This window comes from Ochotona princeps, chromosome 2, assembly GCF_030435755.1.
Source record: "Ochotona princeps isolate mOchPri1 chromosome 2, mOchPri1.hap1, whole genome shotgun sequence".
Classification (NCBI taxonomy): Eukaryota; Metazoa; Chordata; class Mammalia; order Lagomorpha; family Ochotonidae; genus Ochotona; species Ochotona princeps.
In genome coordinates, this window is record NC_080833.1 from 15615249 (window position 1) to 15636679 (window position 21431).

Here is a 21431-nt window from a genome sequence, read left to right on the forward strand (position 1 = left end):
TGGGATCCGAGGCAAAGCCTGACTGTTCTGAGCTCCTCATCTTTAGTCGCAGCTCCCTTGTGGGGCAGTGTGTGACTCAAACCAGAGCAAGTTTATACACACCCAGGGCAGGACCTGGCGTTTATTCTGTGTCCCCCAGATGGCCATCAACATGTTGTGTGACCCAAAGCTATGAGTCTGACTTCCTCCAGGGAAGGAAGAGGGGCTGGACCATGGTCTTTGCCAATCAGAAGCTGAAGGCACAGAGGAGTCCCCTGGTCCGCAGTGCCAGCCCAGCACTCATTCCCGAGGCCGGGCCTGGGAGGCCCAAGCGTGCAGTCTCTGACCTGCTTCCCACGCTAATTGGCGGGGCAGGTGCACCCGGGGTCTGGCGGTGGGTGGAGCCCCAGGAGGGAACTTACATTTCTGTCCTCCTCCACAGTCCACAGTCTTCCAGGATGAGTCCCTACTCCCGGGGGAAATTCTGCGGAGGCAGAGCAGGGAATGAGCCTCACCATGGCTGAGTGCCCAACAGTGTGCTGCTGAGCGCGTACAGCCCCACAACTACCCGAGGGCAGAGCCACTGCTTTACAGACATGGAATCCAGGCTCAGAGAGGCTAAGAAACTTGCCTACAGCCACGGAGCCAGGATTTAAACCCATCAGGCAGGTCCCCCAAGCCGCCGGCACTCGGTCCACTCTCAAGCCTCCTCAAACCGTCCGTCCTTGGGGTGGGACAAGCGAGCGCGATTTTCCACTTCAGCTGTCTGAGTTTGATCCTGTCCGTGAACTAGTGTGTGTGCGCATCCGTGCGCCCGAGGGCTACGCTCCGACGAGCGGATGTCAGTGGGCGTACAGCACCCGAAAGTCCGTCGGCGCCCGGAGTCCCCGGGGGGTCGGGGTCGGGGTCGGGAGAGCCCACGTGTGGGACGCGAGGCACCGCCGCCCAGGTGCGAGCGCGCCAGTGTGAGCGTGCGCACGTGTGCTGGTGCGGGGCCCGCGGCCGGGTGGCCGCGGGGCTGGCGCGAGCCCCCCGCCTCGGTGCTGATTGGCTCGGCGCCGTGACGGGCCGGCCCCCCGCCCCGGGCGGCGGCGGCAGCGGCGGGCGCGGGTGCCCGCGTGTGCGCCGGTGTGTGCGCCGGGCCGCCGGCTGTGCGGGAAGCCAGCGAGCGCGCCGCCGCGCGGGCCGCCGTGGCCGAGCCCAGGGTGCGCGGCGCCCCCGCCCGCACGCCCGGCCTGCCATGGCCCCCGCCCGGGGCCGCCTGCCCCCCGCGCTCTGGGTCGTCACGGCCGCGGCGGCGGCGGCCACCTGCGTGTCCGCGGCGCGCGGCGAAGGTGAGCAGCGGCGGCCGCGGTGGCGGGGCGGCGGCGGGGCGGCGGCGGCGAGGGGCCGGGGGCGCGGCGCGCGCTGCCTGCGGCTCAACTTCCTTTGCCCGACCCTGAGCTCCAGCGCAGTCCAGGCTCTACCGGCCTGGGGCCAGGGATGGCAGCACGGGAGAGGCTCCGTGGGGCTGAGCGCCGGAGCGATGGGAACGGGGACGCGAGGGCTTGAGGCTGAGGGGCAGAGGCGCTGGGAACCGCGGGCAGAGGAATGGGGCAGGGACCAGTGCGAGGAGCGGAGGCAGGTAGCGCTGGGCCGGGGAACTGAGGATGGTGCGCGGAGACAAGGGCACAGGTCTGGACAGAAGACAAGCGAAGAGGTAGGGAGGAGGAAGGGGCTGCAGATAGGGGGCAGGGGACAGAGGACAGAGCAGGGCGGCAGGCGCTGAGGTCGGAGAGAGAAGGGATTGGGGATTGGGAACCGGGCTCCCAGACCGAATGCAAAGGGGGCTTGGGGTGGCACTGAGCGGCCAGGACATAGAGTGGGCAAGGAAGGGGAAGGAATGAGGAGCTTAGGGGTGGAGATGAGGGGACTGCCCTGGTGGGGAGTGCCTGCTGCAGGAGCAGGTTGGGGCCAGAGAGGCAAGGGCTTGAGGTGCAGAGAGCCCGAGGGGGCAGGGCAGGGTCTTGTCCGGGGCAAACCGGGTGGCTCCATCCCTCAGTGGCCCTTGGGGGGCCGAGAGGGGAGGGGCAGAAGAGGCAGAGATGGTAGACCGAGTAGCCAGGACCATAAAGGTCTGAGAGTGACTTCTGTTCCCTAGAGTGTGTGGGGAGGGAGGGGTGTAAGGTGGGTGGCAAGGAGCCCTGCACGGGGACACAGGGACATGTAAGACTTTGTACCTGCACACACACAGACACACAGACACACACACCCATACCCCACCACCAGGTGCTCCAGGTCCAGCCCAGGAGGCTGCTTGGCCCCTTCCCCCTGGCCTGTCCCCTGCTCCAACCCTGGCCTCACAGCACTGCCCAGCACTGGGCTGCAGGACGCTGGGGCTGACGCTGGGTCCTCACCCCAGCAGGATGAGCATCCACACAGATGGAAGGAGCTGTGGGTCCAGCAGTGCTCACCCACCATCAGGTGGTCCACAGATCCACCCCTTGCACACACAGCCCGCAGCAACCGCACCCTGCACACATGTGCACACCCTCACATGCACGCGTTCCTCGGGATCCACACGTGTAGATCCAGGATGGCGGCGATTCACACGTGTGGACAGGCCCTACCTCCACAACATGCCGGCTCATATCCAGAAAAGCAGCGAAATGCATGTGCACAAACATGTGGTTACATGGGTACACCATGTATGTAAGGGGACCTTCAACTTGCATCCGTGGCCGGTGCAAGCAGGTGCAGAAATGCACATAGATTTAAAAAGAAAAAAAGACTCTGGGATGAAACGGGCCCAGCCAAGGCAGGGGCCACTCTCAGGCAGCAGACAGGGCTAGCTGGAGTGGGAGGGGCTAAAGAAGCAGGAGAAATAGGGGAGCCAAGGCTTGGGGCAGTAAGGACAAGGGCAGGACTGGAGCAGGATGCCCTGAGGCTCCCTGCCTGCAGCCTGAGAAGACAGTTTCCACAGGGTTGCAGGGGGCAGTGGGAGAGAGGCAGGCGGGGGGGGGGGGGGGGGGGTGGAGGGCAGGCGGGAGGCAGGGTTGTGAAGCAGCGACAATAAGGCCCCAGGAATCTGGCCATTCACCTGCTACTACTCACTCCAGCACTGCCCTCCGGGAGGAGCCAGCACCTTCCAGAAACCCAGGGCCCCCCATGAGGGGACTTTGCTCAGGCTACCACGCTGAGAACAGGGAGACCTCGGAGTAGAAGACGCGTCCACGGGAGGGCAACCGCTGGGAAAAAGGCAAGATCCAGAAAGAGGCAGCGAGGAAGCCCTAGGCAGGGGAGGCATTGGGCATCCAGTCACTGCAACAGGTCCCCACAGCAAGGTGACAGTTACCCAGCCACAGGGGGGACATCCAAGAGTCCTTTCTGGCATTGTCCCTTGGCAGGTGCAGAGCTTGAGCTGACTAGTGGAGTGTGTTGGAACTTAGGGAGTGGGCTGTGTTGGCAGCAGGGACCCAGCTGTGCCAGATACCCCACAGTGGCTCTGCAGCACTGGCAGGGGCTGAGGAAGGACACTGCACCTGCAGAGATGCCTTGGGTCCTGCACCCTACCGCTAATGGGTAGGGATTGTCCTGTGCCTTGGGGTGATCTCAAAGGGGTTCCCATCCTGGCTGACTCCTCCTGAACACCCCGAATTCTCCAGCCTCACCATCGCACATTGTCCTTGGGGAATGTAAATCAATTTAAGTATTAGTCTCAGCAAGATGGAATGGGGCAAGGTGATAGTGCCAAAGAAAAAAGAAATCGCATACTGCCTTCCACAAAGGAATGGGGACGGCCTCGGAATTTTATGTGCTGCTTGGAGTGCGTGAGGGGGTCTGGTTGATGTATCTGGAGCAGCCTGCACTGCTGGCCTGGGTTGGGGGACACCCACAGACATTTTCAGCACAGAGCAGATCAGTGATGGACCTCACTGAATGACCTGTGAGGCCAAGAAGTCCAGACCTCCTGTTTTGCAAGTGAGGAGACAGGTCCTGGGTTTGTGTTGGGGGAGAGGGTCATGTGCCAGGGAAGCCGGCCGTGGTAACGAGCAGAACCCCAGGGAATGCTGACCTGGGTGGGCAGGCCTGCTGTTGCATCCCCTGCCATCCTTACCGCACCTCCCTCCGATGGGCCTGGCTTCCCTCCAGAGCCTCCGCTGTGCCACCCACAGAGGAAGATAGAGATAAGGAGAGAGAAGTGGGGTGCAGGGACGGAGAAGGGTCTGGAACGGATTGGAACAAACAGTCCTGGGATCCTGTAGCCCTTCTGGAATCCAATAGAATTGACTTTGGACTTAGCTAAGACCCTGGCTGGACACTACGCATGTGGAGGGGCCCCCCGGGGAAGCAGGAAGGGCCCTGAGAGTGGGGTCCATAGACCCTGAAGTCAGGAGTATGCAGGGGTGGCTCCCATGGCATTTAGCCAGACCAGAAGCAGGTACCTGCAGCTTAGAGATCCCCTGGGGGATGGGTGGGGCTGGGGGAGTCCATGTAGTCCTTTCCCACCCTCTCCCAAAGAGGGCCCTGTGGTCTGGGGGAAACTGCAATGCAGCCCCCTCCCCTCCCCCACCAGCAGGAGGAGCGAGTGCCTGACCCAGTTTTCTGCACGTTGCCTGAGAGGGAGGCAGGAGGGAGGCGGGAAGCCTTGTCTCTGCCCATGCCCCCGGCAGGGGACAGCCGGCGGGGAGGTCCCTCTACAGACAGACACTAGTGCATCCCCTTGGCCCACCAGCACCCCCCCCACCGCCGCCATCGTGCCCCAGGCTCTTCCAGCCCCCTCAACAGTAGGCCTCTGGGGAGGGGTGGGGAGTACGGGAGGAAGACAGAAATCTGCAAGTAGGAGCATCCTCACACGGGGTTTACTTGGCTCTGTGCTGCAGGGCCAGGCTTAGAGCTGGGCTGAGCTCAAGGGCACACACCCTCTGGGGAGGGCAAGCCAGGAGGGTCTTGCTCATGGCGGAGTGAGAAGAGTGAGGAGAGAGTGTAATGGAAGCTGTGGGACCCTGGAGCCAAGCCTCTCTCCCCATGCACTGTCACCAGGCGAAGCAAAGTGAAGCTGGAACTCAGAGAGGGGCAGGGACTTACCCAAGGATGCAGAGCAGTTGGAGACTAAGCTGAAAAGTGGGCAGAGCCCTGATGTCTCAACGTAGGAGCCCCCTTGTTAGTGTGAGGAAGCAGCAGGGTCCCGGGGGCGGAGAGGACAAGAGCCGGGGCTTGGAGAAAAGCAGCGGCGTTGGTGAGGATCAGGCACTGGCGTGGGCACCTAACCCTTAGGGATTCTTATCCTATTTTACAAACCTGCTCCTAAGTGGCTGGGTCACACTTGAAGCACAGATGTCTGACTGCAAAGGTGGGTCTTGTCTTTACTGTGTGGTTGGCGCTGGTGGGGTCCTCTGGGCACACAGCCTAACTTCCCCATCGTCAGGACAGCTCCGAGCTCCTGGGGCCCAGCCATCAGGGCTGCGGGGCTCTTGCCTGTGGGTTGGTGTGGCAGGTGCCCGGAACCTTCAGCCCAGCCAGCTGCCTCTGTGGGAGTCCAGGCAAAGTGAACTCGGAGGCTCAGCTCTTTCATCTGTAAAATGGAGATAATGGTGGCTTCGGTGTGTGGGTCACACGCCTCCAGCTCCCCTTGCAGTGGTCAGCACATCGCCAGTGCTCACTGAGAGGCACAGAGGGCATGTGAGATGCCAAGCGCCATCCCAGGCCCCTAAGATGATTATAGAGCCAGGGCCAGTGCTCTGCAGCAGTGTCGTTTCCATGCCGTTGTGTCACAGGGGATGAGGGCCCTGTCATCAAAAGACCTTTGACGGAGGCACTGTTGCCCCCGTTTGACAGAGGAAGAAGAGGTTCAGGGAGGGCCGGGCCCTTGTCTGAGGGCACACGACCCCTAAATGGCAGGACTGGAGGATGAGCCCATCTCTCTCCAGCCTCTGAACCCCCACCGGGAGTGGGGCTTGAGTCCCAGGAGCTTGAACTATGACTTTGGCCGTGGTAGTGGACGAGGGTCGGAAAGGAAGAGCACTCAGAGTGGGTCTTGAAGGACAGGGGAGGTGAAGGGAGACAGAAACGGGCAGACAGAGGCATGGCGCTGCCGTGGCGAGGGCTGGGACTGTACCCAGCTGGGAACGGGGGCCCGGAGCCTGATGTTCCACTTGTCTCCTGTTTTCCAGTGAATTTGCTGGACACGTCGACCATCCACGGGGACTGGGGCTGGCTCACATACCCGGCTCATGGGGTGAGTGATGGAGCGGCAACATCCCTGAGAGAGAGAGAGGCGGGACCGATGCTGGGCTCTGAGATCAAAAGGAGGCCCAGGGCTGGGTGGAGGCTACCCAAGGACTAGAGCAGTTCGAGAGCGGCAGGATTAAAGAAGCAGCCCTGCGCTTGCCCGACATTCTCCACAAGCCCAGGCCTGGCGACCTGGCAGTGTCCGCAAGGCCCCAGTCAGGCCTCCCCGTCTTAGGGGTCGGTCCTCCACTCTCAGCAGACCCCTTACAGAACCACGACCTGGGGAGGGGGACTGCTAGCCCTCACAACACCAGGCATCCTGGCCCATTCAGCCTCTGTGATGACCCTGGCAGGGGTTCGCAGGTGTCCGCTTCTGCCCCCCCCAGGTGCCAGTCCCTTCATGTCTCTCCCAGGTTGTGTAGGGTGAAGGGACACCCCTGAGCCTGCTGGGACCCCAGCTCCCTGCTTATACCAGGTGGGGCCCCATGTCACCTGGCCCCACATCAGAGTCCCCTTTATGGAAAGGGACGAGCCTGGGCCATGCTCTGGGTGGGGTGGGGGTTGGGAGGGTGACGGGGCCCCGGCACCGTCCTTGCACCCAGCAAGCCCTCTGTTGTCATGAATGTTGTTAGAGCGGGTGTTGTGTCTACTGTCTCACACTATGCTCACACACCCATACACACTGCTGATGACTGCATGTCACACACACACACACACTGAACACTTTGAGCTTCCATGGCTCTGTGGATGAAGGAAAGAGACTGTTAATGATGATGATCACGACACTAAATGCTAACATTAACCAAAAGGGGAGCTTTTTAAAAATAATTTCTTGAAAGAGTGACAGAAAGAGATCTTTCATCCCCAGATGGCCACACCAGCCAGAGCTGGGCTGGTCCAAAGCCAGAAGCCAGGAGCTTAATCCGGTCTCCCATGTGAGTGCAGGGACCCAAGCACTTGGGCAATCTGCTGCTGTCCCAGGCACATTAGCAGGAGCTGGATCAGAAAAGAAGTGGCCTGGTCTTGAACCAGTGCTTGTGTGGGATGCTGGTGCCACGGGAGGCAGTACCAGGGAGGGCTTTCTTGACTTGGGGTGGGGTTTTCCTGCAGGTCATCCGTTGCCTGTGGCTGGAAGGCAGGATGCGCCCTGCTGCACGCTCAGGGACAGGGGTCACTAGGCAGTTGCGACTGTGGTCTGTGGTCAGCCTGCGTGCACCATGCTGCTGGAAGCTGCAGGGATACATCCCGGAATCCTCATGGACTGTGACAGTCCCGGTGCTATAGGCCGAGTGGGGACTCCTGCCTCTGTGGATGTTCCCGGCAACTATTGCTGAGAGGGAGCATTGGAGAAGTGAGCCAAACCCCGCCTGGGGTGACCACCCAGCTGTTGGCTGAGTTGGACCTCACCTGGGTCTCAGCAGCCAGAAGGAGCGGCGCCTGGCCCTGGTTTGGCCCTGGGTGTGGCCATCCCCTGAAGAGTTTAGGGACCCACAGAGCCTGGGGGGTTTTCAGCAGGTGAGGAGATGGTCGCTGAGGCCCTTGTGTCTGCCCGGCTCAGCAAGCCCTTGAGGCATTCGCTAGCAGAACATGCACGTCTGCCCGCAGAGCTGTCAGCTCACAGCCACCATCTTACCTCCTTCTTGCAACCAATCCTTGGGGGTGACATGGCTGCCTAGGTGCACACCCAAGTGAGAAAAACTTGGCTACTGTCAAACAGCCTCCAGGGCCAATGGAACTTGAACCCTGTTGAATTCCATGTCACCTGTGCAGGTGAGGAGGCCTGGTCTGTGTCCTCATGGTGAGAGAAGGTCCTGGTTTGTTTGCTGAGCCTGAGACTGGCCTGGGCTGTGCAGACCAGAAAGGAGGCTACAGTAAGATACTGGGTCCCCAGCCTGGAGCCCTTGAACCCAAGCCAGGTTAGCAGATGAAGTGGACAGGTATCCATGGCTAGGAGGTCTGGGGAGGGCCCAGAAGTCTCTGAGAGATGCTTTCCAGATGGTTCTCTTGCCCAGAGGGGAGGGGCTCCTGTGGAGATGAACCTTGAGGGTCCATCAGCCCCCTGATTTTGGAGTCTATTCAAGACCTGCATACAGGGTCACCCACACCTCCCCTATCATCGAAACAAATGCCACTGGCACGACTGGAGGGCAAGGGTGTGGGCTCTGACGAGCTACCCTCAGGTCTGCCCATGTCTGTGTCCTTTGGAACCTCAGGATGATCCTAGGGCCTGCCGCATGCAGGTGTCATCAGAGATGGGGTGCACGCAAGGGACTTCATACCGAGAAGGCAGGAGCCCCGAGAGGCTCGGCAGCTTGCCAGGGTCAAGGGCAGTCAGGCCCCAGCAGCCTGCTCTTGCCTGGGCTGTGTGCCTTCCTCTGCTGCCCATGCCAGGACCTGCCACCTCTGGCCTGACACACTGAAGCTGCCGATGAGTGCTCCCTTGGCTGATGGCATGTTCATTGCGTTGTCCTACCTGACCCTTACCCTGAACCTCCTGGGGTACACAGGCATATCAGGAGTAACCCATTTCACAAATGGGAAGCCAACAGCTCAGAGAGGGAATGTGGTGTTTCCCAGGGCTGTGCAGCTGATGTGCAGGGCGGTGTTCAGGGAAGAAATGTTGGCAGAGCAGTGCGCTGGCGTGCAGCATGATGGCGTGCTCCAGGAAAGGGCAGATCCTGTCCTTGTGCCAGGCCTTCAGGAGCAGGCGTCAGCAGCAGCCCCCGGGCTGACAGGGCTGGGCCAGGCCCTTGGCCCTGGTGGAGAGGCTAGAGTGGATGCAGATCAAGCTGATTAATTTATCTGAGCCTCTGGCAGGAAACAGACAGGGAGCAGCTGGCAGGCTCTTTGGTGTTCCATTAATTGTGACAATGACTTTAACCCCAGATGTGATGCAGCGCTGCTCCGTGCCTGGCCACACAGTAGATTGTGGAGCAGGGGTCCTTCTTGGGGTCGGGGTAACAAGAAGCATAAACTTGCAAATGAGGCTGACCCTCCAGGACCCCTCCCTCTCCCCCCAAGTCCTTGGAGGCGGTGTGGCAGGCTAGGAAGGTACTCAGTGCTGTCCACGCCATGTCTAAACTGGGCATGTGGCAGGCAGCTTCTTCTTGTGCCCTCTCGTGAAGGTAGGGCCTGCCTGAGTGCTGCTGTACAGACATGGTGCTGAGGCTCAGGCCGGCACGGCTGTGGTCTGTCACAGGTGGTCTCTGCATTTAGGAGCCCAGCTCAGAGCCCCCCAGGGTGTCACAAACAGGGCTCCAGAATCCCTCGATCAAAGGTTCAAGGGTGTTTGCTCAGGAGAGAAGCCCGGGCAGGGCCTCTGTGGAGGAGCCCCTTCCTGGCCTCTGCCCTGACTCCTGCATGTTGTCAGGAGGCCAGGACTGTCTGGGCCTTCCCTGTCCCTGCACAGGGTTCCCGCTCCGTCCCAGCTCCAGGCTGGCAGGTGACACAGCAGGAGTTCACGCCCAAGAGGCCTCAGGCACCCCCATCCCGCCAACTGGATTCCCGTGGTCCCCAGGACCACCTGTACCCCCTTGTCTGGTGGACCGAGAGGCACTGGAGGGCAGGCAGGAATTCTAGGATGTGAAGGCATTTGAGAAATTGTTGAAATTCATGGAAGCAAGTGGTTTTCCAGAAAGCTCACAGAAAATGTGTAACCTGGGAAAACTGCATGCCTTTTAAATATTTTTTGTGTCAAAATAAACTTTACCTTGTGATTTCATTTTTCATGAACTTTTTGAAGAACCTTGGTCTATCTTTTTATTATTATTATTATTTATTTTTATTGGAAAGGCAAATTTACAGAGAAAAGGAGAGACAGAAAGATCTTCCATCCTTTGATTCACTCCCCAAGTGGTCACAGCAGCTGGAGCTGAGCCGATCTGAAGCCAGGAGCCAGGAGCTTCTTCCAGGTCTCTCACATGGCTCAGCTTCCCAAGGCTTTGAGCTGTCCTTGATTGCTTTCCCTAGCCACAATCAGGGAGCTGGATGGGACATGGAGCAGTCAGGATACGAACCGGCACTCAATATGCGATCACAGCATTTGCAAAGCAAAGATTTAGCCACTAGGTCATCATGCTGGGCCCATATCTGGTCTGTTGTTGTTGTTTTACTGTGATAAGATGCACATGAAATTAACATTACAGCTGCTTTTGCTTCAAGGTTTTTTTTTTTTTAAGATTTATTTACTTTTATTGGATAGTCAGATATACGGAGAGGAAGATGATCTTCCAACTAATGATTCACTCCCCAAGTGACCACAATGGCTGAAGCTGAGCTGATCCAAAGCTAGGGGCCAGGAGCTTCTTCTGGGTCTCCCACACAGGTGCAGGGTCCCCTGACACATGCAAGGCAAGGACTTTAGCCACCAGGCTATGGCGTTGGGACCAAAACAATATTTATTTTTATTGGAAAGCTAGATTTTTTTTTTTAATAGCGAGATCTTCCATCCGTTGGTTCACTCCACAAATGGTCGCAATAGCCAGAGCTGAGCTGATCCAAAGCCAGGAACCAGGAGCTTGGGTGCAGGGTCCCAAGGCTTTGGGCCTTCCTTTACTGCTTTCCCAGGCTACAAGCAGGGAGCTGGATGGCAAGCGAGGCTGCTGGGACACAAATTATTACCCATATGGGATCCAAGTGCTTATAGGTAGAGGATGAGCCAAGGGAGCCATCGTGCTAGCCCCGTTGTAGTCACTTTTAGTGACACAGAGTGCTGTATGTATGTGCTCCATCTTTTCAAACTGAAGTTATGGAATGGTGTGGTGTCTCCTGGTCCTCCCTCCCCCGGTGCTGCCCTCCCTGTGGTCTCTGTCACTGTGAGTCGCATTCCATTGGCTCGCCCACATTAATGGACCATTCGATGCTGGTCCTTTCATATCTTGCTGACATCATTTCACCCGATGTGCCCAGGGTCATCCATCTTGTACCATTGTAGAGTTTCATTCCTTTAAAAAAAATTCATTAATTTGAAAAAGTGAAGGAGGGATGCAGTGGGGAAGAGAGCAAGAGAGAGAAAAAAAATCTTCCATTTGCTGGTTCATTCCCCCAAGGCGTGCAATGGCCAGGGCTGTGCCAGGCTGAAGCCAGGAGCTCAGGACCCAGAGCTGCTTCCAGGTCATGCACAGGGACACAAGGGAACTGGATCAGGATGAAGTGGAACAGCCAGGTCTTGAACAGGTGCCAAAACGGATGACTTGACCCACTCTGCCACCACAGCAGCCCCAGTTTCCTCTCTTTTGTTGGTGGGAGAATGTCCATTCCCTGTGCCTATCACCTGCTGAGCCTGCCTGTGGACATCCGGGCCACTTGCACGTTTCAGCTGCTGTGTGCACGATGTTCCATTGTCTCTAGGGCTCTGCTCTCCCGTCGGGGGCAGGCACAGCCGCAGGTGGAATTGCTGGTCCAAGTTAACTTTCTGAGTAACTGCCATGCCATTTCCTGATCCCACTGCAGTGGACTGGGGTTCCAGTTGTTCCATATCACCCACGGTGTGTGTGTGTTGGTGGTAGCCTTCCTCGGGACCCTGACTGCTAATGCACTGAGCACCTTGCCATGCACTTGCCAGCCCTTGGCTCATTTTCTCATCCAATTGCTTATGTTGTTGCTGAACTCAGGAGTTCTTTACATATTGTGGACGCATCCCTTCTGGGATACACACATTGCCTGGCTTTCTCCTCTTGCAGGAGCTGCCCTTGCACTCTGACAGCGCTGAGGGTGCGTTTGAGTCATTATTTCTGGGTGGCTGAGGTGCAACCGGCCACAGGACCAGGGTGACCACACTTGACTTTCCCGCTGCCTGCTACTGCAGAAGTAGCGGTCTGGCTAGCCTTCATTCCTGAGCCTCAGGTCAGGGCGAAGGGGCAGCAAGGGCAGCAGGGCGGAGGGAGTGGCAACCAGAGGGTCACTCAGCCAGCACCAGACAGGACGGGCTGCTGGAGGTTGCAGTGGTGCCAACAGTGAATCCCTGGTTCTTACCCAGGTGCCCGTGTCTTGTAACGATGCCACATCCCAGCAAAACCCCTCGTATGTTGAAGTTATCCGGGGTCAAAGTGCCAGAGTACAGTTATTGCAGCTCACATCCCAGCTTGGCTACAGCCAGTGGTGTCTCCTGGAGCTGCGGCTGCTGCCGCCCAGTGTCTCAGGAGAGGCTTGGACTGTGTGGCCGCTGCCACAGAAAGAGGTAGAACTTCCAAGTATGGTCTCTGCCAGGTGCACAGCACTGTGACCCCACCACAAACTCGGGGAGCACCCATGTAGGTCCCCCGTGCAGCTGCTTTGGAGAGCCGGATTGCTGGCTTCAGCAGGCACATCCAGCCCCTCCGGGCAGGGCAGGGCAGGAATGAGGCCGGGGCTTCGCTGCAGGTGGGCCTGTGCCTATGAAGGCTTCTCGGGCCCTGCCTGGGTGACCGCAGACCTAAGTCTCTGTCTGCATTTCCTCCTCTGGAAAAATCCATTGCATTACTGTTCCCAGGGGGCCCGTGGCATTCTATCAGGTCGTGGCTGCAGGTGCCTGGGAGCTAGCAGCTGACAGAATCCAGGAGAAGGTCAGCTCCCCCAGGATCTGGGGAGCTTGTGCCTCACCAGCACACGTGGCCCTAGCCAGGTGGTCAGCCAAAGAAGTCCCTGGGCTGACCCTTGAGCGACTATAATCTCTCCCACAGTGGGACTCCATCAATGAGGTAGACGAGTCCTTCCAGCCCATCCACACGTACCAGGTGTGCAACGTCATGAGCCCCAACCAAAACAACTGGCTACGCACAAGCTGGGTGCCCCGTGACGGTGCCCGGCGCGTCTACGCTGAGATCAAGTTCACCCTACGCGACTGCAACAGCATGCCTGGTGTGCTGGGCACCTGCAAGGAGACCTTTAACCTCTACTACCTGGAGTCAGACCGGGACCTGGGCTCCAGCACCCAGGAGAGCCAGTTCCTCAAAATAGACACCATTGCGGCCGACGAGAGCTTCACAGGTGCTGACCTGGGTGTGCGTCGGCTCAAGCTCAACACCGAGGTGCGTGGCGTGGGCCCCCTCAGCAAGCGCGGCTTCTACCTGGCGTTCCAGGACATCGGCGCCTGCCTCGCCATCCTGTCTCTCCGGATCTACTACAAGAAGTGCCCTGCCATGGTGCGCAACCTGGCTGCCTTCTCGGAGGCGGTGACCGGGGCCGACTCCTCCTCTCTGGTGGAGGTGCGAGGCCAGTGTGTGCGGCACTCGGAGGAGCGGGACACGCCCAAGATGTACTGCAGTGCCGAGGGCGAGTGGCTGGTGCCCATTGGCAAGTGCGTGTGCAGCGCCGGCTACGAGGAGCGGCGAGACGCCTGTGTGGGTGAGCAAGGCATGCGCGGCCGGGAGCTGTTGCCTTGTCCGCGGCACCATGTCACCTGGGAGGATGCACAGCCCTAGGGATCCTTAGCCAGTAGATATGCCAGGCCATCCATATGAATGTTTGCCAGCCCAAGGTGGGGACTGGGCGACAGCTCAGGGACCCCTGTGCCGGCAGGTTGCGTGGCGCAGGTCCTAGGTTAGGGACTGACTTGTGACAGGTGCTGTTGGAGAGCTCTAAGCGACTCCCTGGGGGCGAACTGGAAGCAAGGCACAGGATGGGAGCTCTGGGAAGGTGCAAGGAGCTGGGCGCCCAGAGAGGACGGTGCTTGCCTGGTCAGTCCTGGCACTGACCCAGCCTGCATGTGTTTGTGCAGTTACCCAGGGAGCCATGGAAAGGATAGGCAAGGGCCTGAGAGGGAGAGAGGGATGGCTGAGAACCTGGCATGGCGCCTGCTCCCTGCCATGACACCGGCATGACACCTGCTCCAAAGTAAGAGGCGCAGAGGAGAGTGCAGGCTCCCACAGGGTGCAGCCAGCGGCTCCTCGTGCGTGAGCAGGACCCACAGAGAGCTCTGACTGGCCAGCTGGGGCCCCAGCTGGTGCTGGGCTCAGCCTGCTTTCTCCCGATCTCCCCAGGGGCAGGACACACAGCAGCTCAGCCACACAGGGCACAGCGAAGCCTGGCTGCTGAAGCCTTTGGTGACCCTGGGCTGAGGAGGGAAAGGGGCAGGGTATTGCCCTGCAAGGACCAGAGAGACCAGAGCCCATGGAAAGATGTCCTCAGTGCACGCTGAGTCCAGACCCTGTCCCTCATCCCACTCTGCTTCTGGATGTGCGATACCCTCCATGGGCCTGTGTGCCTGGCTGCCCAGCCCGTCAGCCTCCCATGGGTCCTCTCTCAGCTACCCTTGCCCTGTGCCTCCCTGCTTCCTACTCTGCTCCCCGTGGCCTTTGCAGCTTACAATGGGCCACTTCCTGCCTCAGACCACTGGTTTATGTAATAAGGGAGATGTTACGGTTTGCCTTTACTCCTAGAGAGACTGAGGTGCAAGAGGTGGTGTTCTGTGCCAGCTGGTGGGGAGCGAGAGCGGGGACCTGAGGTTGGGTCTGTGTTGTCCCTGGCCTAGCAGGGACTTTCTCATGGGGAGAGGAAAGGACCTATGTGGTTGGTGAAAATGTGCTGGGCCCTTGGGGAAGGTCTTTTATTTAATTTGAAAGGCAGAACTCCAGAGAGAAGGAGAGAAAGCTTCCACCTGCTGGTTCAGTTTCAAAATGGCTGAAATGAAGAGCTCGGCCAGTATGAAGCCAGGAGCTTCCTCTTGGTCCCCCACGTGGGTACATGGGCCCAAGGTCTTGGAGCATCCTCTGCTACCTTCCCAAGTCATAGCAGGGAACTAAAAGGAAAGTGGGGCAGCTGGGACATATGGGATGCTGGCACCTCAAATGGACACTTAGTGTGCTATGCCATAGCACCAGCTCTGATAAGCGCTCTTGTATGGTGTGTGCCCCGTGACTCCTTTTCTTGAGCACCTGCCCATGTCCCTGGGGGCATCCCGTCAGAGTGGAGTCAGGCTCTGAGCCCAGACCCTGGAGCTGAGAGTCCTCCCCTGAGCCCCCATTGTCCTCCTCCCTGGAGCCTGTACTGACCCTTAGGATCTGGCACCACATGAGCTGGAACCCCCTGCCAGCCTGTGTGCACCTGCTCAAGGTTAGCCCCGGCCCCTGCTCTAGATGTTTGGAGCAAGTGTGGCTTGTCACACAGGAGCCCCTGACTGAGGAGTTGGGCCTCCCTTGGGGAGAGCTGGGGACACTTCACCCAGGGTCTACAGGCAGATGGAGCGTTTGCTGGAGACCTCAGCGTGGGATGCTCCCCTCCACCCACCCGTTCAAAGAGAGTAACAAAGGGCTGGTGGCGGCGCCAGGGCCAGGGAATGGCTACGGATTTTGAATTCTCCATTTAAATCATAATGCATCGTAATTATGCCAGTTGCGAGATAATTACAAGTTTTATGAAAAATATTAATTCACAGTGCTCTGCAGGCAGCACATTTTGGGAGGGGAATACCAGTCTGCACGCTCTCGAGGAACAGCACCTCCCAGCCCAGCTGGGGCTGCCAGAACCCCACATCACCTGCCTGGGAAGAGTGGCTTTCCCCGTGAGAGCAGCCCCACGCTACCCGTGTCCTCCTTGGAGCCCAAGACTCAGGAGGAACTAAGAAGGGGTGCTTTCCCATGGCCACTCCTTCCAGCAGGGGACCCTCCCTGCTCAGACTGGGGATTTCTGTCCGGCCAGAGCTGTGAACAGGAGAGCTAGGGAGAGCCCGGCTTGCCCAGCCATGGTTCCGCTTTCTTTCAGGGCCAGGAGAAGCAGCAGAAGCCTAAGGTGCAGGACAGGGGTCAGGCCGCGCACATCCTGTCCTGCTGGCTGTACCCTTCAGAGCTGCCCCTAAAGGTGGCCAGGCCATGCTGGATGCTACAGATGAAGCCAGTTAAGGCAAGGATCCCCACGAGATCACCCATGGAAAAATGCCAGCTAGCTGGTGGGGACGTGGAAGCGCAGAGAAGCCAAGTGGCCGGCCCAAGGACACACAGTGGCAGGCAGGGGTGGCTGGAGTCCAGCTCTTGCAGATTCCCTTCTAGAGAGCTACCCACTGCGCCCAGTTCCCAACCACATGGCCACCCGGCAGCATGGCCGCACCTCCTCCCGGCTCTCAGAGCATCCCCCACTGGAGTCATCGCAGTGACGGTCCTTCCTGTCACCTGGGTGTGGATATAAATCACCCCTGCGGCCCTCATCGTCTTTCTATAAATATCAGAGGCTCATTTCGGAGGGGAACATGAGCAACGGGCTCCTGTGCCTTTCTGGCTGTGCTTAAAATCTGATTTAGCATTAATTTCCTCCACGCGTGCACCAGCGGACACCGTATTTGTCAAGTCGCAAGCACTTTGCCGGGGAGAGCAGCAAAGAGGCTGGGGCTGCAGGCAGCTGCCAACCTGATGGGCGCCTGGGCAAGGTGCCCTCGCAGGGCAGCCACCCCTCCTGGCCCGCAGCCTGGTGCAGAAGCACCCTGGGGCAGCACACAGGGCCTGAATCCAGCCCAGAGCCACTCCGTCTGTCTCAGCCGTCATCCCCAGCCCAGCCACCAGGACCCTGAGCTCCCTAAGGGCCTGTGATTAGTCTTCTTATTAAAGATTATTTTATTTCCATTGTGTGGATTAACCTGGCCACGCAGGCATTAGCTTGGATTGCGGGTTGAGAGCAACAGAGCTCAGGAACTATCCTTGAGCCCAGGGACGTCGTGCAGATGCAGTGGGGACAGGCACTGGCTCCGAGGGTCCTTGGGGCTGGCTTGCCCTCTGGTGTGGCCAGGAGCCTGGGCACTGGGATGCAGACATTGTGCTGAGTCTGGTCCGCATGCTGTCATGATGTCACATGTGCTGGAGCTGGTTCACCTGTGCTCCCTGACGACAGCACAGGGCAGGGAGGGGGATGCAGTTATTGTCCAGATGAGGAAACTGAGTCACAGCCCCAGGCCCAGTGCCACTGAGCTCACAGAGGCAGGGGTCGAGCTAGGGAAGATGCCCAGGCTGCAACCCTGCACCGCAGAGCTACACGGGACTTTGTGCCTTGCCCTGAGGCCAGGCTACATCCCAGCCTACTTCACGTCAAGCTCCCCAAAGGCCAGGTGCAGGAATGAATACGCAAAGGAGCCTGCGGGCTGTGGCTCCTGCCATGCTGGGTGCTGTGGATCTGATCTTCGCAGTGAGGGGGGCTGCCATGCAGGACACTACGCATCCAGCAGATACCTGCTGAGCAAGGGCCAAGCCGCCTCTGAGGGCACTCCCTGCCTGGCTCCCAGGGTGGAGGAGGAGTGGGTGAGTGAGTTCAACCCCAGGGCTGGGCCCCCCAGAGGGCTGCTGGGAGCAGGAAGCAGGGTCACAGTTTTTCTTCGGCCAGGACTCCCAGCTCTGAGTTAAGTCTGAGCCTTCGGGGTGGGAGAGAGACCTTGATGCGGGGGCGGGGGAGCTATTTTCCCTGCCCCTCCTCTGTCCACAGCACCTCATAGCTCCCCAGCTTCCCCTATCTCGTCGGAAACATCCTATTGCCGTGTCTCCTGGCTCTGGTATCCTCTAGCATCTGTATTATTGGACAGATTAACCCACTGCCTGGTCTTGTAGCGGAGAGGGCAAGGTCCCAGACACCGTGCTTAGCAGTGGGCTTCTCACACACACACCCAGGACCCCAGATGAGACTTTAAGGGAGAGCAAGTCCTTGGAGGCTTCCCACAGAGTTCAGTGCCAGGGACAGAACCGGGAGCAGCCTGGCTGGGTGGCAGTGGCCACCCCTCCCCTGTTCCCTGCCCCAGAGCCCCTGGGCTCCATCTGTGCCCAGAGCAGATAATGATGGGTGAACAGCTTGGACTCTGGGGCAAGCTTGTGTCAGGTGCTGGGGACTGGGAGATGGGCCAGGCAGCCCCAGGGCAGGAGAATCGTACACACAGATCCGTGAATGCAGACCCAATGTCATGCACACAGTCGCGAGCCCACAGGAACAGCCACAGCAGAGAGAGGAGTGGTTACTCGTAGGCGTGTGAAGGAGAGGTTCAAATAGGCCTCCTCGAAGGGCCAGTGAGAATAGATCTGGAAAGAGGAGTCCAGCTGATAGACAGGGCAGAAGGGCGCCCCAGGAGGCAGGCCTGGCAGGTGCAGAAGGCCCGAGGCCAGGAGCAGCCTGCTCTGGCCAAGGGGTGCCTAGCACATCAGGGTAGCCTAAGGATGGGGGAGAGGAGTGGCAGGCTCCAGGTGGGTTTGGGGCTGGCGGGGAAGACTTTGGCAGCCAGGTAGTCCTGGTTAGGCTCTGGGCGGGGATGCTTAAGAGGCAGGAGGAGAGCAAAACGTGCGTGGTAGAGACGCCTATGACACCTGCAGCCCAGCATCCGCCCCATTCCCTGCCTGGCCACAACGCCAACATCCTGGCCACCTCCGGAGGGCAGCCTTTGCCTCATTTACCCTTCACCATCTCTTATCTTCATCTGCCTCCTGAAAACAGCCATGGCCTTGGTGACTGTGCCTTCCCCTCTCCAATGCCACTGGCTGTTGGTAGGGCGCACCCCAACTCCCCCCTTAAACCATCTAACAGCATGCACGGCCTCACTGCCTACAGCTGCTGTCACTGTCCAGGGGAGCCACAGAGCAGGCGGTGACAGCGACCACAGAGAGGGTCAGACAGGAGACAAGGAGTGGCAGCCATGACGGCAGGGGGTAGCGGTGGATAGGAAAGGGAGAGTACAGTGAGGTTCTGGGAGAGGAGGAGCTTGTGGAGCTATGAAATACAGGTTCCCAGGCCCTGGCTCTTCCACCTTGGCCATCTGTGGTGGGGACAGTTCCATACCTGCCCATGTTTGAGAAGCCTACTGCTTTTTTCAATACCTTTCCTACTTACATGTCTACCCCCTGGGGTTTCGTCCCTTGCACCTCTAAGGTTGGGGTCTTGCCCAAGGACCTCAGTGTTCCAGGAAGGACAGAATCTGAGACTGGAAGTGGGACCTCTGGGACTGGGGGAGTTGAGGCTGAGTTGGCTCAGTGCCGACCCCTCTGGCTGCACAGCCCTGTATAAGTTACCGATCCTCTCTGCACCTGCACCTGCACCTGAGGGTGGCACTGGGTGCTGGCGAAGTTCTGCCCCTCTGTGTCCTGGGACCTGCCAGGAAGTCACACCTCAGGTCAGTTGGGAGCCGTTGCCGAGGCTGGCCACGGAAACCCACTGGTCTGCCTGCGGCCCCCTTCTCCTCTGCAGCCTGTGAGCTGGGCTTCTACAAGTCAGCCCCAGGGGACCAGCTGTGTGCCAGGTGCCCCCCACACAGCCACTCTGCAGCCCCTGCTGCTCAGGCCTGCCGCTGTGACCTCAGCTACTACCGCGCAGCCCTGGACCCACCATCTGCAGCTTGCACCAGTGAGTACCAACGCTGCCCCCGGCACCCTCAAGGTCAACACTGGGCCAGAACCCCACACTCTGGCCTGCCACTGTTGACAAATCAGGTCCCACTGACCTGGCTGAGCCAAGGGTTAGCCTGGACTGGGAGGACACCTCTGATCCTTCAGCAGCAGCCTTGACCTCCTTGAACTCCCAGCCCTGAGCTGTGTGTCACCTGTGAGCAGGCCTTGACCCCCTGACCTGAGAGTGAAGCGCCATGTTGGGGTGAACAAGGTGGGTCAGAAGTACCCCCTCCACCCATCCTGATTCAGCTGGCTGGCACTGCTAAAGCGTGTGCCATGTGCTCTGTGTGTGTGCACATCTGTGTGTGTCCTTGATGCTTGCAATGCTGTGTGACCATGTGTGTCCCCAGCTGTTCACCCCTGCAAAGGCAACTGCATGGTGTGTGCACCTGGGACTGTGGGGGGCACGTCTGGCCCTGGAGGGAGTTTGTGAGTGTCTGCAAGACTGTACGGTGCAGTGTGTGCTGCCACGAGGGCGTGGCTCTGCATACACACATGCCCTGTCCTCCCCTGTGGATAGATCCTTTCTGCTTCCCTCCAGGAGGGACTGCTCACACACCCACTCCAGGCCAGCTGGGGCCATAGTCCACTCAGGCTGCCCACAGGGGAGGGGGAAAGGGCATAGTTATGCCCAGGTGTGCCAGGTGTGACTGCACACACTCCCCTGTGCCTGCCCTGCCTAGTGCTGTGTGTTGCCTGTGTATGTGGCCCATGGAGCAGAGGCACAGCTGTGTGGCAAGGTGGCAGCCCCAGCTCCGGCTCCTGGGCACTTACATGCCACAGGCTGGGCTCTGGTTTCTTTCTGATGCCCCTGTGCATTGCCTATGGTTCCAGAGATATTCTGAAATATCAAACATCAAACAGAGATGTTTGAAAGCCTAGGCTCTTAGCATCATGCCCTTTAAATTTTCCATCGGCTCAGGTGGTCAGACTCTGCAACTCTGACATCTGGCTGTTTTGAAACTCCCTGTTTGGGTCCCAAGTTGGAATTGAGATCCCATGTGAGTCCCCACAGCTCCCCATGTCCTCCTAGCTCAAGCCCCAGCCCCACCCCTGCACTGTGCCTACCTGATGGCCCCAGCTCTCTCCCTCCGAAGACTTGGTGCTGTGCAGACTTGAGGGCTGGGACTGGCATTTGGGGTGAGGGAGGGGCTTCTACTCATATGGCAAGGGCAGACCCAGGTGGGCTCCCTTGGGCCTCTGCCTTATCCCTTCATGAGTGTTGGGGCATTTTCTGTGACACCCAGCACAGGGACTTAAGGAGGGGACATGAGTGCCTAGGTGGCTCTGTGCCATCTCTCTCCCACTCTGGGGAAATCGTGGGGAGTGACAGCCCAGCACCCCTGTGGTTTGCCTTGGACAGAAGGTTTCTGTACCCAGGGCCTGACTCTCAGGTCTAAGTGACCCCAGTCTGATGACAGAGACAATCGCAGCCCTGGGGCTTCAGAGGACAGAGTGGCCTTCCCTTGGGGGACCCTTCATCGGAAGAGAGGCACTAAGCCAGATCAGGTAATTCCCCTCATAGCCCCGGCCCCCTCTGCCTCCCCAGGGCCGCCCTCAGCACCCGTGAACCTGATCTCCAGTGTGAACGGGACATCCGTGACCCTAGAGTGGGCCCCTCCCTTGGACCCAGGCGGCCGCAGCGACATCACCTACAACGCCGTGTGCCGCCGCTGCCCCTGGGCACTGAGCCACTGCGAGGCCTGCGGGAGCGGCCCCCGCTTCGTGCCCCAGCAGACCAGCCTGGTGCAAGCCAGCCTGCTGGTGGCCAACCTGCTGGCCCACATGAACTACTCCTTTTGGATCGAGGCTGTCAACGGCGTTTCCGACCTGAGCCCAGAGCCCCGCCGGGCCGCCGTGGTCAACATCACCACGAACCAGGCAGGTAGGAGGAGACACTCCATCGTCCCCCCGCCCCCACAC

At 59.2% G+C, this 21431-nt stretch overlaps 1 protein-coding gene across 2 annotated transcripts in view; it reads left to right on the top strand.

Annotated features, from left to right (window-relative positions):
• The first annotated feature begins 1074 nt into the window (after window positions 1-1074).
• Window positions 1075-21431, top strand: part of EPHA8 (EPH receptor A8) — a 30045-nt gene continuing 9688 nt past the window's right edge. For both annotated transcript variants that reach the window (XM_058676601.1, XM_058676605.1), the window contains exons 1-5: window positions 1075-1313; window positions 6132-6196; window positions 12849-13512; window positions 19309-19464; window positions 21058-21393. In XM_058676601.1, the coding sequence (XP_058532584.1) occupies window positions 1220-1313; window positions 6132-6196; window positions 12849-13512; window positions 19309-19464; window positions 21058-21393 (1315 nt within the window). In that variant the 5' untranslated portion in view covers window positions 1075-1219. The remainder of the gene's footprint in view (window positions 1314-6131; window positions 6197-12848; window positions 13513-19308; window positions 19465-21057; window positions 21394-21431) is intronic.